The following is a 12123-nucleotide window of genomic DNA, read 5'->3' as shown; positions in this document are numbered from 1 at the left end:
GGGCTCGCTAATTCTTCTCCCCAATCCATCGCTTTAATTCTATTCTTATCAAATATGTCGTCTTGGCCATTCTCATAACCAAAGAGATTTCCATTATTTCTATGTAAGCTTACATAGAAATTTAGCATGAACCCTTTGCTCTAACATGCTTCATTTTTTATCAGACTTGTTTTGAAGAGACAAAGATGCTAATCATATTATCTCAAAGATGAAGGTTGAAGCGTTGAAACTACGCAAGCTAAGTATTACATGTCCGCAATACGCAGGTAAAAAACCGCAAATTGATGCCGTAAACACTATACATTTTGCTAACAAGACTTTTGCCTTAGTAATCAAGCGCAGAGTAGCAGTGTAACCAGGCAATACAGAATAAGAGAACCCCTGCCGATTAAATGACCGTTTATTTCTTGTGCACATGCTGTACATTGCCTCTTTGCGTTTTAATTATAGAAAGAAAAGAAAGATTTACACATTTCTTACTTTTCGTGAGGGAAAAAACGAGAAAAGACCTCCTGCTTGCCTGTTTAAAAAACTAATAGAAGGGTCCTTATTCGTGTTCTTGCATCATGAAATCTTAATACTGACGTTAGTTTTAGATAAGCCACATAACCACCTCAATTAGTCATCAAATGGGCCCTTGATCTGCCATGAACTATAAATTGAGATTACTCTTCCCCGCTTTGTTCCTTCTTCTTTCTGAATTCTAATCAATGTCTAATATTTATTCCACGTATACCAATCCAATTGATTCTTTAATCTTTGATCCTATTGCTGAATCTCTCGAAACAAAAAATGATTTGACGCTTTGGGTAAAGAAAATAAAGACTCTAAATAACCAAAAGATTAAACTTTTGAAATAAAAGACAAATGTTCAATTTACATTTGATGAAAATCCACCTGTTTTTGATTCATCTCAAACTGAAAGTCAACCAGATACAAACAATAGTAGCAACAGTAGTAGTCCATCCACTGAAAACATAACATATGAAAAGATTCTAAATTACCTAAATCCTGAGTTACAAACAACACAACAAACCTATATAAAAAATTCAACATCACCCGAAAATTTAAACAGCAGACCACATCCCATTTTACCAAAGTTATCACTTGATGACCTTACTAAAGTCTTATTGTCACCTGTTCCAGTGTCGATGGTAGGAGTTCAAAAACCAGTGCAACCAAGTAAATCAAGTGAAAGTAAGGAAAAATCATTGATTAATGATGATAAACGAAAAAGAAATACGGCAGCCAGCGCAAGGTTTCGTATCAAGAAAAAATTAAAGGAACAAGAGATGGAAAAGACAATACGTGAGATGACAGAAAAATCAAAAGCTCTTCAAAATTATGTAGATGATCTAGAAAAAGAAATCAAATGGCTTCGAGATATTTTAACAGATAAAGAAAAACCTTGAGCTTTTATTAAATGTATATCCTTTTTTTGTATAGTACATCTTTGACTTTTTGGAAGTCATGCAATGAATAAAATATTTATACACTCGTTATTATTTATATATGTCATTTGCTGGGCTCTCTTTATGTGTTTGCTCATGCAGATTGCAAGAGTCCATTTTGATATGGTAATTGTATTATATATAAAAAAACACGCGTTAAATGAAACCAACTGCAGCCATAGTAGCACTGAACAAGAAAGTTTACACAGCCTCTTGTTGATGCAAAGCAAACAAATCCTTTTTCACACTGGACTTTATTATAATCAAATGTGTGCGAGTAAGCATTACTTAACCAGAATAAGGTAACATTCCATTTACAGGTAAAATGGTTTTTTTAAAATATAAGTTTATTTACATATTTTTATACTGTTTACCCTAATAAACCTGGCCTTTGATATCAACCTTTTTATACTTCTTGGCACCTTCTGATAACCCAGTGAGCGCTGCTCTGGTATCTAAGAAATCAGTAATGTCGCTTTTAATAACATTCGCTTTCTGTTCAGTTAGAAACTTTATCAAATCTTCTTTTAACTCAAAGCCTAATTCTTTTTGAATAAAACCTAAAGAAATACCAGTGCGGTAGCTATCGAAAGAGTTTTAAAATAAAATGTTGTAAATATGTATATAACTTACGCTTTGCACAGTATTAGCAAGGATTGTACTCTTTCTCTTTCGATAAATTGATCCATTAAATAGGCGCCCATGTTGGGCGCTGTGTTGTATAAATAAAAGAATCGATGGTAGTTAGATGTAGCAAGAGAAGAACGCACTTGTAATGCATGCTGGACAAACGCATTTTCTTTTTGTTCTGCTGTCAAATCTGCCATTGTGGAATTGATATCTAGGATATACAATTATGAATAATTTTTTTCTTATTCATCCCTTGTATGAACCTACCTGCAGCATTTTGCGTATGTAAAAAATATAATATACGATAAGCTGTGAACTCCATGACATTACCCGGTATTCCGCCCGCATACAATCCTTTTAATTGTGTCTGGCATTGATTATATTCTCCCAAATCACTCTATCATATCCGATTAAACAAAGCTCTATCAAAGCTTTTACGAGTTATCTTATAGACTAGTACCTTTTCTAAAGCTATACGTGCATGGATCTCGTATACTTGCACAGTAAATTCATTTTTAATACGTTGGACCTGTATAAAAAGCATAAGCTATTCTGACTTTATGGGTAAAAAATCATTTTCTTACCGTTAAATCCTGGCGCATCGATTTGAATTGATCACAAATATATGTATAATTTTGTTCATTTTTCCATTTCTCTTTCAAAAGTCCCAAAGTTTGCTTTAAAACATGTAGTGGTCTAACAGTTGTAGGATCAGGGGCCTTAAAAGAAGTGAATACAGAATTAAAAAAGCCGTAATGGACTTACAGAGGTTAACCGCAGGTATTGTTTCTCTAGTTTAGTTGATGTACCTATAACTGCATCGCTAACCACTAGACCATCCTTCATAATAAATATATAAGTATATGAATTTCGTACAAAAGGTAGTTTTTTTTACCAACTGTATTTGTTGCATAGATGCTGACATATTTTCAGCTTTGAATTGTGCAGCGTCTTCTTCAAATCGCCGTAAACGTTTTATTTTCTTTGCTTCCTCTTCATTACCTGGCTGAGGCATCACGTTTGCCTTCTTTTTATTACTACATGCAAAAAATGAATTTTTTTTTGCGTTTCACTAACTGCTTTCACTTACATCTTTTTCTTTTTTTTGGAAGGTAGACAAGCACTGTTACATATCCATAACATTTAGTATATACTGAACGGTGATCTATTTCCTTATTGTTACCTTGGTAAGTCCACTTCACTCCAATCGGTTGTTAAGAGAGTGCCGGCTTTATGACTTTCTAAAATCAATTGACGTAATTGAAGCTCTGCTTCATCTCGTTTTCCTGGTAAGCAACTCGTAAATACATCCTGAACATATTGTCTAACAGAAATATTTAATTGAGTGCTTGTTGCTATTCCTATCTTTATATATATACTTTAAAGAAGGAGGCCATGACTCTGCTGGAGATATTTCAACTGCTGTTGCTTTTTCCTTGGGTATAGGCTCCTTAGGTGTATCCACTTCCTGTTGCTGTTGTTTTTTAGACTGATTCTCTTGAAGCTGCTGTACAGATGGGGGTTGTGAGGATACTGAGTTTGGTATCTGGGGGGCTTCCACTGGCTTCTTGGACCAAGGAGGAACTTTATAACCTGGCTCTAGTAAGTTACAAAATAATTAGATTTTTTTAAAGAAAAAGAAAAAAAGCATATGCTACTTACTACCTGTAACTACGGATGTACTATTTACAACTGGCGGAGGAGGTGGAGGTCTATGAACATATGTTAGAGTTATGAATATCGAGAAAAGTTAATAAACAAACCTAGCAGCCATTTGTTGATATGGCTGTAATGGCTGGTTATATTGATATTGTTGATAGTGAGGTTGAGTATAATACGATGGTTGCTGCATTGGCACATTAGTGGGAGCAATAGAATTAGGATTATTTTGATAATAATAACTGGAAGATTGGGGATATCCATAACTGCTTGCCAAAGATTGATTCACTCCTGGTGGGCCTTCTGTGCCTGGAGGAGGATTATATTGATAGTACTGTGGATAATAAGCATTCTGAGGTTGAGAAGAATATGGTTGATAATAAGAAACATACTGTTGATTATAAGTGGTCTGATTGGCACCAATTGGTGCATTATGAGACGGAAGAGGCCATTGTTGTTGTTGGCCGTTTGACCTGAAAGAAAGATGTGTTTATTACAAAAAAAAAGGTGATGTGGTTTGTTAAAAATCATTTACCATGGAGGGTTGCTTACAGGATTTCCTTGAGGATTCGCCAGTTTGGATAGTAATGCTTAGTCGTATATAATTGTATAAAAGAAAAAAACTGCGGCTTATTTGGCTAAGTCAAAGTGAGTTATCGAATGACGGGGATTCAAAAAATATATTCTTTCTTTTGTTCATCAATGGCAAGCATCGTAGATTATGAGTTACGCAAAGAAAAGATAGAAGCATTTAGCAAATCGGTTCATTCTTTGTCATTTAATTTATCTAATGAAAACATACGAAGACTTTCAACTATATTAAATGATTTTTTCTTCTTCTTGGACGCGATCCCTGATTATGGAACAGGATTAGAACCACAATACGCACAAACAATATTAATGGCATTACTTCACCTGTATCGACCAATGGCTATAGAGAAACTACACGAAAACGACACTATAATGGAACCGTCATTGAAAATTATGCATTATATTTTAAGCAAAACTCTGATCAAACAATTGTTAATACCCCAATTTACAACAGAACTGCTCATTTTCTTCGGCACGTTAATATATCGCGACAATAAACCAAAGCGCCTATCTGAAGAAGTAAAGCATTTGGTCGTGAAATGTATTTCCTCAGCATTACCAGCAAAGTATAAAGAGGGTCGATACAGTTCATTTGAAATGTCACCCAATTATAGACTAATAGGCGTCATCCGAAACGAGTCCTTTTTACCAAAGGCATCACAAGGCATTAAAGGATTGATTGATATTATACAGCAAGAGAAAAATATACAATTAAGACTGGATGCATTAACTGTCTTAAATCAATATTTGATTGATAACTTGAAAGAAATTGATATGGTTGCAACTATGTTTCCTGGTACTGCATCTAAACTATGCACCACTTTAGCACAGCAACCAGAAAAGGAAAGCCATCTTATTGTCTCGGGTATATTGCGTACACTTGGAGAGTTGATTCATGTATTGTTGAGTGATGAAAATAATGATACTCTTGTTGAAATAAACACATTTCAAGATATTGTAAAGGCTCGCTCTTTTTCGGCAAAACAAGATCCAGCAACAGATAGTACTGGTAAATTGAGAACCAAAGAATGGTATGAAAAGACCAAAACTGGACTTTTGGCAATGCTTACTCTTGCATTTAAGAATCGATCCTATACCGATTGGAGGAAAAGATTGGCTTATTTAGATTTTGCGTATACATTACTTTCTATTAGCACACGCACACTAGATAACTGTGTTAGGCTACTTATACAAGTCATAGTACTTCACCGTGATGATCCTTACGACCAAGTATCCAACAAGTCTTTGGTATATATGGAGAGCTTGCGACATTACCCATCATTTGAGAGCACAATTGCTCCAATTTTAAAAGACGAACTTTATGAATGTATCATGAAGTTTCCTAAACATATGATCTCTGGGAACGAACAGGAAAAGATAAACATCTTGTCACTCATCACTGGACTTGTCTTATTTCTTGACAAAGAATCAAAAAATGTTCTCTCTACAGCTCTTACCAAATCCTCAGATGGTTGGATGACTGCTTTAGAGATCAACAAAGAAAGCCTACATACCTTAGAAGAGCAGACAGGACAAAAATTTATTGAGCAAGCAGGAAGTCAAGGAATGCCATTATATCCAAAGATACGATTTAAACACATTGTCAATGATGATACAGCAGAAAAGCTAGCCAGGATGCTCAATTTCATTGGAAGATATTGCGATTTGCAAACTTGGATACACCATTACATGCGGTATGTCTCTACAGACAGTTTAAATCAGAGCGAACCGCAAGCCGCTTTTATTGTGCATTCACTATTAGCAGGTGCGGTTGCAGCAGACGGTCGTTTAGAAAAAGAGGAAGACATTGTAGATGACTGGATCAATTACGATCATGAATATTTTGAAAAACCAGATTTCTTAAAAATAATTTCACGTCAAGTCTTGCATGATACTGTCAGTATGCTTACACTTGCCGCTTCAATAGATACAAAGCCTCCGTCAGCAGTTACAAAGACAGCAACGCTTATTGTAATGGATGAAGATAGCTCCTCTGTGCTCAACATTTGCTTTGGGTTACAATTAGTTGGACTCACAACGTCTGTGATTGATATTGAAGATTTACAAGAACTATTAATCACTATGTTATATCCGCTCCTTGCACATCTTGGATCTTCCAATGTCTATATTCACACATATGCGCTCATCACATTAAATACAATTGCTTTAACTTGTGGACTAAAAAATGCGCGCGAACTTGCGATAACGAACATTGATTATGTGATCAATATGATATCTCAACATATATCTGTCTTATCTGTTCACAATCGTGTGCCATTTGTATTGAAAGCATTGATTGGCGTAAGTGGTTCAGATTCTATTAAGTTTCTTCAAGATACAGTGCAAGAAATATGTGATACTCTCGATCGATACCATCACGATAATTGGTTGTCTTCAGAATTATGTAGTGTGTTGGCCGAGATTGTGTATATAGTTGAAAGAGATTTGTCATATCACGAACCACGTACCGATAAAATGCAAGAAAAGCAAGATATGAACTGTGAACAAGCTACTGTTAGTGAGGAAATTTCTATGTTTATTCAGCATGAAGAGGAGGACTTTAGTGCCGAATACAAATCAATGGAGGAGATTGGAAAGTATTTCTTGGACAGGCAAGAGAAAGGATTAAATGAAAATCTGAGTTTAGAGCAAGCTATTAAAGAAGGGAATGCTTCTTTCAATAAAAATGGTAAAGAGAGAATAATTGGCGAAGAGAAAGAAGTGGAAGAAGCAGAAGAGGCAATAATTGAAAAGGAAAAAGAGGAACCACTTACTTATGAACAAACCATGGTCAAGGAAATTATGGAAAAGGCTAGCCATTTTTTGACCGCATCTTCAGCACAGCTTCGATCCCAAATACTTCAATTGTTAGGCTCTGGTGTATTTGTGCTATCGAACCAGGTCTCAACTTTAAACATATTAGTGCATGATATTTGGACGTTTATAGTTAACCGATTCGATGACAAGGAAAACTATGTAGTGTACCATGCTGCTCTCCTTATTGAAAAAATATCAACTGTCTCGACAGATTTTCTCTCGAAAAAGTTTGCTCAGCATATATGGCCTCGATTTAAGACTTTGCTGAAAAGAGGTACTGATTTATCTGTGTCTAATGCAGAATCAAAAAACTATTCGATTTATTCAACGTATCACCGCACCCAACTGTGTGTTTTAAGATCTCTGACAAACATACTGAAGCATGTTCCTGTTCGACAACCATTGGCGAAAGAAATCTTAGAAGAAACCAAATTCTATTATTCACATGACAAAGTTCATTCGCAGTTGCGAGAAACTTGCTTAGAACTTTTAGAATCATTATTTATACAGCAACCTGATACTGTTTGGCTATATCAATTTTCATTGAATTCAGAACTTCAAGCTAAACTTGGGGTTTCCCCTTCACCGCTCTTAGAGCCATTTGTTATACCCAAATGGATAAATCCTAAAGCTTATGCGTTAGAACAAAATACAAGAACTATACTACTGTAATAAATATGCTTAGGTGATAAGCTGTTGTATCTCTTATTCAAAACATTACTGTGTATTATTGAGAAAACTTGGGGAAATAAACGAGTATTTCTTATATTTAAGTCAGTTTGATCTGCAATTTACTTGAAATGTTCTTTTGCCTGATAAATTCATAAATAGCTATGAAAGTCTAGTACGGACAAATTTTGAATACAAAACCCTCTTTGTCTTCTTGAGGTATCTTTTTTTTTTTTTGTTATTTTATAAAGATCAAAAGCAAAAATAATCTTACTTTTTTATACAAGAATGTCTTTTTGTCGTTGCGGAGAACTCTCAAACAATGAAAGATGCAAAAAATGTGGTTTCGACTTTATTTGTAAGTCTATTGATGATAATAATAATAATACTAATTTCCATTTATTATTCTACCCGAATTATTAAATCTTTCAGCATCATCATCAACAAGTAAACGCAGTATGGTAGATCGCTGGCAATCAAGGTAAGCCAATGATAAAGTAGAGAAGTGTATTAAAAATACTTGAGGCGCTGTGTACTAAGTTATATTTAGATACTTGGGTAGTATTGTTGGATTGGATAGTTTGACTTCAAGAAAAGATGAACCAGATACTAAATGTGTCCCCTTTTCACCCATGAATAAACGCGCAACATCTCTTTATAAGGATATTTCCAGCCCACTGAGTAACCTATTGGATCACAGACGGTCAAAATTACGTGAACTAAAATCCAAAGATTTCTTTACTCCTCCTTCTTCAGAGCAAGTAGCACCTGTAAAGGCTGAAAAGGCTTGCAAGGAATGCAACAAAAAGCTCTCTGGTAAACTCGCTAGAATACCTAATACCCAGGAAAGATATCACTGGAGCTGTTTAAAATGCGAAGGCTGTAAAGGGTTATTCGAAAATACCTCCTTTGTAGTTGATCCGTATAAAAAAGTTTACCATCCGCAGGTATACTGCATACCCTAGTTTTTTCTTTTAATTGTTTAGTAACCCAATTGCTTTTAGTGTGCAATTTTTATGTCCCCTTCAGTGACATGCTCTCGATGTTCTCTTGTTATATCTGAAAAATACGTTGCAATTGACAACTCTTCATTGCACTTAAAGGTAAAAGAACCTTTATAAAAAGGAAAGTATTTTCCCTAATTTGGCATTTATTCTATGTAGTGTTTTCGATGTACAGGCTGTCAGAAAGTTTTACAACCTTCTTCTATATATACTGACATTCAAGGCTATTTTTGCCAACAATGTACAAATGATAGGCTATCCGACAATCAAGAACAATTGTCAAAACACATGAAAATTGTACCACAACCTCAAACAGTTTCTTCGACGCAGCCTTCCATAATTCTCGATAATAACTCTTTGCTTTGCGAAGATAATATGAGTGATACCTCCAGTATTTCTTCAGAAAACGACATTGCTGATACTTATGCCAGCATGTCTATTTCTACACCTACCTCACGATGCAGCTATTCCACTCCAGCACATAGAAAGGTAGCGCCAAAGAATGATATTGTAAAGCCATCATTGTTAATGAGTTCTCGAGGTCGCCCACTACCACGCTTTGGCGTTGTCCGTGATTGTCCAAGATGCAATGAACGAATAACCTCTGTTCATGATGAGATACCTGGTCCAAAAGCTTCAAGATGGCACAAGAAATGTTTAGTATGCACTGGTTGCACTAAAACTCTAGACTCAGGCACAACTGTAAAAGAAGATAAAACAACTGGAAAATTATATCCTTGGTGTACAACTTGTTTAGTAAGTCTATATAAACGTGTTTTAAAATCAAGAAAAGCATTATTAATCCTTTAAAAAGTTGAGCAAAAAAGATAGAAAAACCCCATCCATGACAGCAGTAGGATAAAAACCCATCTCATTTTGTTGCATTTTATAATATAAAATTATATTTAAAATATATTTTCAAAATAAGCTTTTTAGCTCTCCCCCCCCCTTTTTTTTTTCTTTTTCTTCTTTGTTTATAAACAATAATAGCTAATTGTGGAATGATTGTGTATTATGTATTTGATTGCTAGGTGTGCTAGAGAAGTCTTATTTAAGTCTATGTATAATTCGGAAGTATTTAGTAGTTGATCTTGATTACATTATTACCATAATTGCCAATACTGTTCATATAAGATTTTAACTTGCCTTCAAGATAGATACTGTGTTAAAGCATATAACAACCTGTATGTATTTCTCTATTTTTACCTTTGTGAAATTAATTTTTAGTATCTATCTTTTGCCTTATTCTTGAGTACAATCACGTCTACTGCATAGACTATGGAAATCAGATTGTGCTTCACACGTAAGAGCCCTTGATTATTTGGGCGTGATCTATTCGCAGTTCTATCAAATTCAATGGCCTTTTGTGTCAATAAAAAAATATGTATTCCAGAGGTAAAAAAAAAGATGATAGATTTTTGTAATTCATGCATCATTCCTATTATCCTAGCAAAACATTTTAATGGCAAACTGATTTCCTTAAAAAAGTACCTACTTCTACTTCCTCCCCTAATATATCACTAATTTTTTTTTTTTTTGCTTTTTTTTGTCCTTGTATCTGTCATTATGAAATAAAAAAGCGAGCTTGGTGATGAAAACTTCATGCTTTCACTTTGAACTTCTTTCTATTTTCATAAATTGAACTTTACTATGAGCACGACAGAAATGATTTATAAGAATAAGCAGAATATGACAGAAGATATACATGTACCACCCATCAAACAACGAAGACGATTTTCGTTGGAAGAAGCTCAATTTTTGGAAATGGAGTATAACAATAACCCAAGTCCCACACAGGATAAGATACAACAAATTGCTAGTAAAATTAATTCGCCGCGCAAGGTAGTAACCACCTGGTTTCAAAACAGAAGAGCAAAGAATAGAAGAAGAAGCAAGACTCAAAAAGATATTGATGAATATTATACTGAAAATTATGTCTCTGGCGTTACTACTGCAACATACGATGTTGATGCTCTTGTTGCTGCTGAAATGGATATTATGGCAGGTCAAGAAGAACCGAACTTGCAAGTTGTCAAAACAGATATGCTCGAAAGCTCTAATGTAGTTGAACCTTACGGAATATTTACTAACTGCTGCTCAAACCTAAATGACTCATTGCTTTACGGCGTTGATGATTTAAGAAACGTTTCTAGTGAGCTTGATTCTTCCTTTTTGTTATACTCTATTTGCCCTTGTCAATTAGGCCTAACCAATCAGGGAGGAGATGGTGGTGATTACAGCTCTCTTTGCACTCTATTATACGGAGAACATTGCTGTTCATCTCCTCTGCCTTTTGCATCATCCAATTATCATCATCTTATACAGCAGCATTATTATTCAATCCCTTGCTCTTTTCAATGTTTTGATACATACCGTAAGACGTTTTCTTTCAACCACAACCCTATTAAATCTGGTTCGCATATTACCTCGCATGTTTCTCCTCATGAAGGTAACAATCTCAACACAATGCGAAATTATCAATTTTGTGTAAAGCCGACGGATTTACTAATGGAAAATTACATGGGCTTTTGCTACTGCAAAGAACTCTTACCGGAGATCAATAACATTAGTGATGATGATTTAGCTACATCTTTGAATACAAATCATAGCTTAGAATGTAGTATTAAAAATTACTATTAAAAATCGTCAATAAACATGATCTCTTTCCCACTTTTTAAAAAGGACATAAAGGAAAGCATGTGTATGCACGTTATATTCAAGTAAAAGATTATACAATAGTTTACTAAAAGAGTCCACTAAAAGGATCCTTTGGCAGCGGCTACTGATTTATTGGAGAATTTGTTGCATTGAATGTTGTAGAAAGCATGCTGTTATCAATCAAATTGTTTGTAAGGCTATTCATAGGATCAGCAACCATTGTTTATGTGTTTGGAGTTGATGCATAGAATCAAATAGATTCATAATATCCTTACTGGGGACTAGCAGCAGCATTGATAGAGAGTAAATCATTAAATAATCCATGTTCATTTCGGTCCACCAAAACTGGTGAAGTTTGGTACTTCGTCAACTGGCTCATCACAATCAAGATCAAGCAAGTTTCCAATGTCATTATTCTTGAGCGTTGCCTGTATTTAAGGAGGAGGTGCATTGATATCTTCATTCTCCATGTGTCTATAAAACAAGTCTTGACGATATACATTACAGCCACTTTTTGTTTATTTTGTTTGAAGTAAGGGAATTTTGACAATGAATCTTAGTGTTAGATACCATAAAAAGCTTTTTGGCATAGTATTGAAGCCTATTTGGAGACCATATTGTCCAAAAAAATTGATTATGTAAGA

The 12123-nt window shown here is 34.8% G+C and overlaps 5 protein-coding genes across 5 annotated transcripts; 4 read left to right on the top strand and 1 right to left on the bottom strand.

The window, feature by feature from the left end:
* Window positions 1-710: 710 nt before the first annotated feature.
* Window positions 711-1412, top strand: RO3G_03864 (uncharacterized protein; the record flags this gene model as incomplete). Its single annotated transcript, XM_067658454.1, has 2 exons — window positions 711-809; window positions 864-1412. The coding sequence occupies 2 exons, from the start codon at window positions 711-713 to the stop codon at window positions 1410-1412; spliced, it is 648 nt and encodes a 215-aa protein (XP_067514555.1).
* Window positions 1413-2904: 1492 nt separating this feature from the next.
* RO3G_03863 (uncharacterized protein) lies at window positions 2905-4278 on the bottom strand (the record flags this gene model as incomplete). Its single annotated transcript, XM_067658453.1, has 7 exons — window positions 2905-2921; window positions 3084-3118; window positions 3265-3405; window positions 3461-3680; window positions 3744-3793; window positions 3845-4131; window positions 4276-4278. 7 exons carry the CDS (start codon window positions 4276-4278, stop codon window positions 2905-2907), a joined length of 753 nt encoding a protein of 250 aa, XP_067514554.1.
* Window positions 4279-4928: 650 nt separating this feature from the next.
* RO3G_03862 (uncharacterized protein) lies at window positions 4929-7261 on the top strand (the record flags this gene model as incomplete). Its single annotated transcript, XM_067658452.1, has 3 exons — window positions 4929-5340; window positions 5533-7020; window positions 7176-7261. The coding sequence occupies 3 exons, from the start codon at window positions 4929-4931 to the stop codon at window positions 7259-7261; spliced, it is 1986 nt and encodes a 661-aa protein (XP_067514553.1).
* Window positions 7262-8105: 844 nt separating this feature from the next.
* On the top strand, window positions 8106-9826 carry RO3G_03861 (uncharacterized protein; the record flags this gene model as incomplete). The annotated part of the gene is made up of 6 exons (XM_067658451.1): window positions 8106-8175; window positions 8250-8298; window positions 8368-8764; window positions 8822-8920; window positions 8981-9577; window positions 9812-9826. 6 exons carry the CDS (start codon window positions 8106-8108, stop codon window positions 9824-9826), a joined length of 1227 nt encoding a protein of 408 aa, XP_067514552.1.
* A 645-nt stretch (window positions 9827-10471) lies between these two features.
* Window positions 10472-11385, top strand: RO3G_03860 (uncharacterized protein; the record flags this gene model as incomplete). Its single annotated transcript, XM_067658450.1, has 2 exons — window positions 10472-11270; window positions 11315-11385. The coding sequence occupies 2 exons, from the start codon at window positions 10472-10474 to the stop codon at window positions 11383-11385; spliced, it is 870 nt and encodes a 289-aa protein (XP_067514551.1).
* Window positions 11386-12123: the final 738 nt, after the last annotated feature.

Source organism: Rhizopus delemar, genomic scaffold, assembly GCF_000149305.1.
Source record: "Rhizopus delemar RA 99-880 supercont3.2 genomic scaffold, whole genome shotgun sequence".
NCBI classification, from domain to species: domain Eukaryota; kingdom Fungi; phylum Mucoromycota; class Mucoromycetes; order Mucorales; family Rhizopodaceae; genus Rhizopus; species Rhizopus delemar.
The sequence above is the reverse complement of the archived record's forward strand: the minus strand, read 5'-3'. Positions and strand labels throughout refer to the sequence as shown.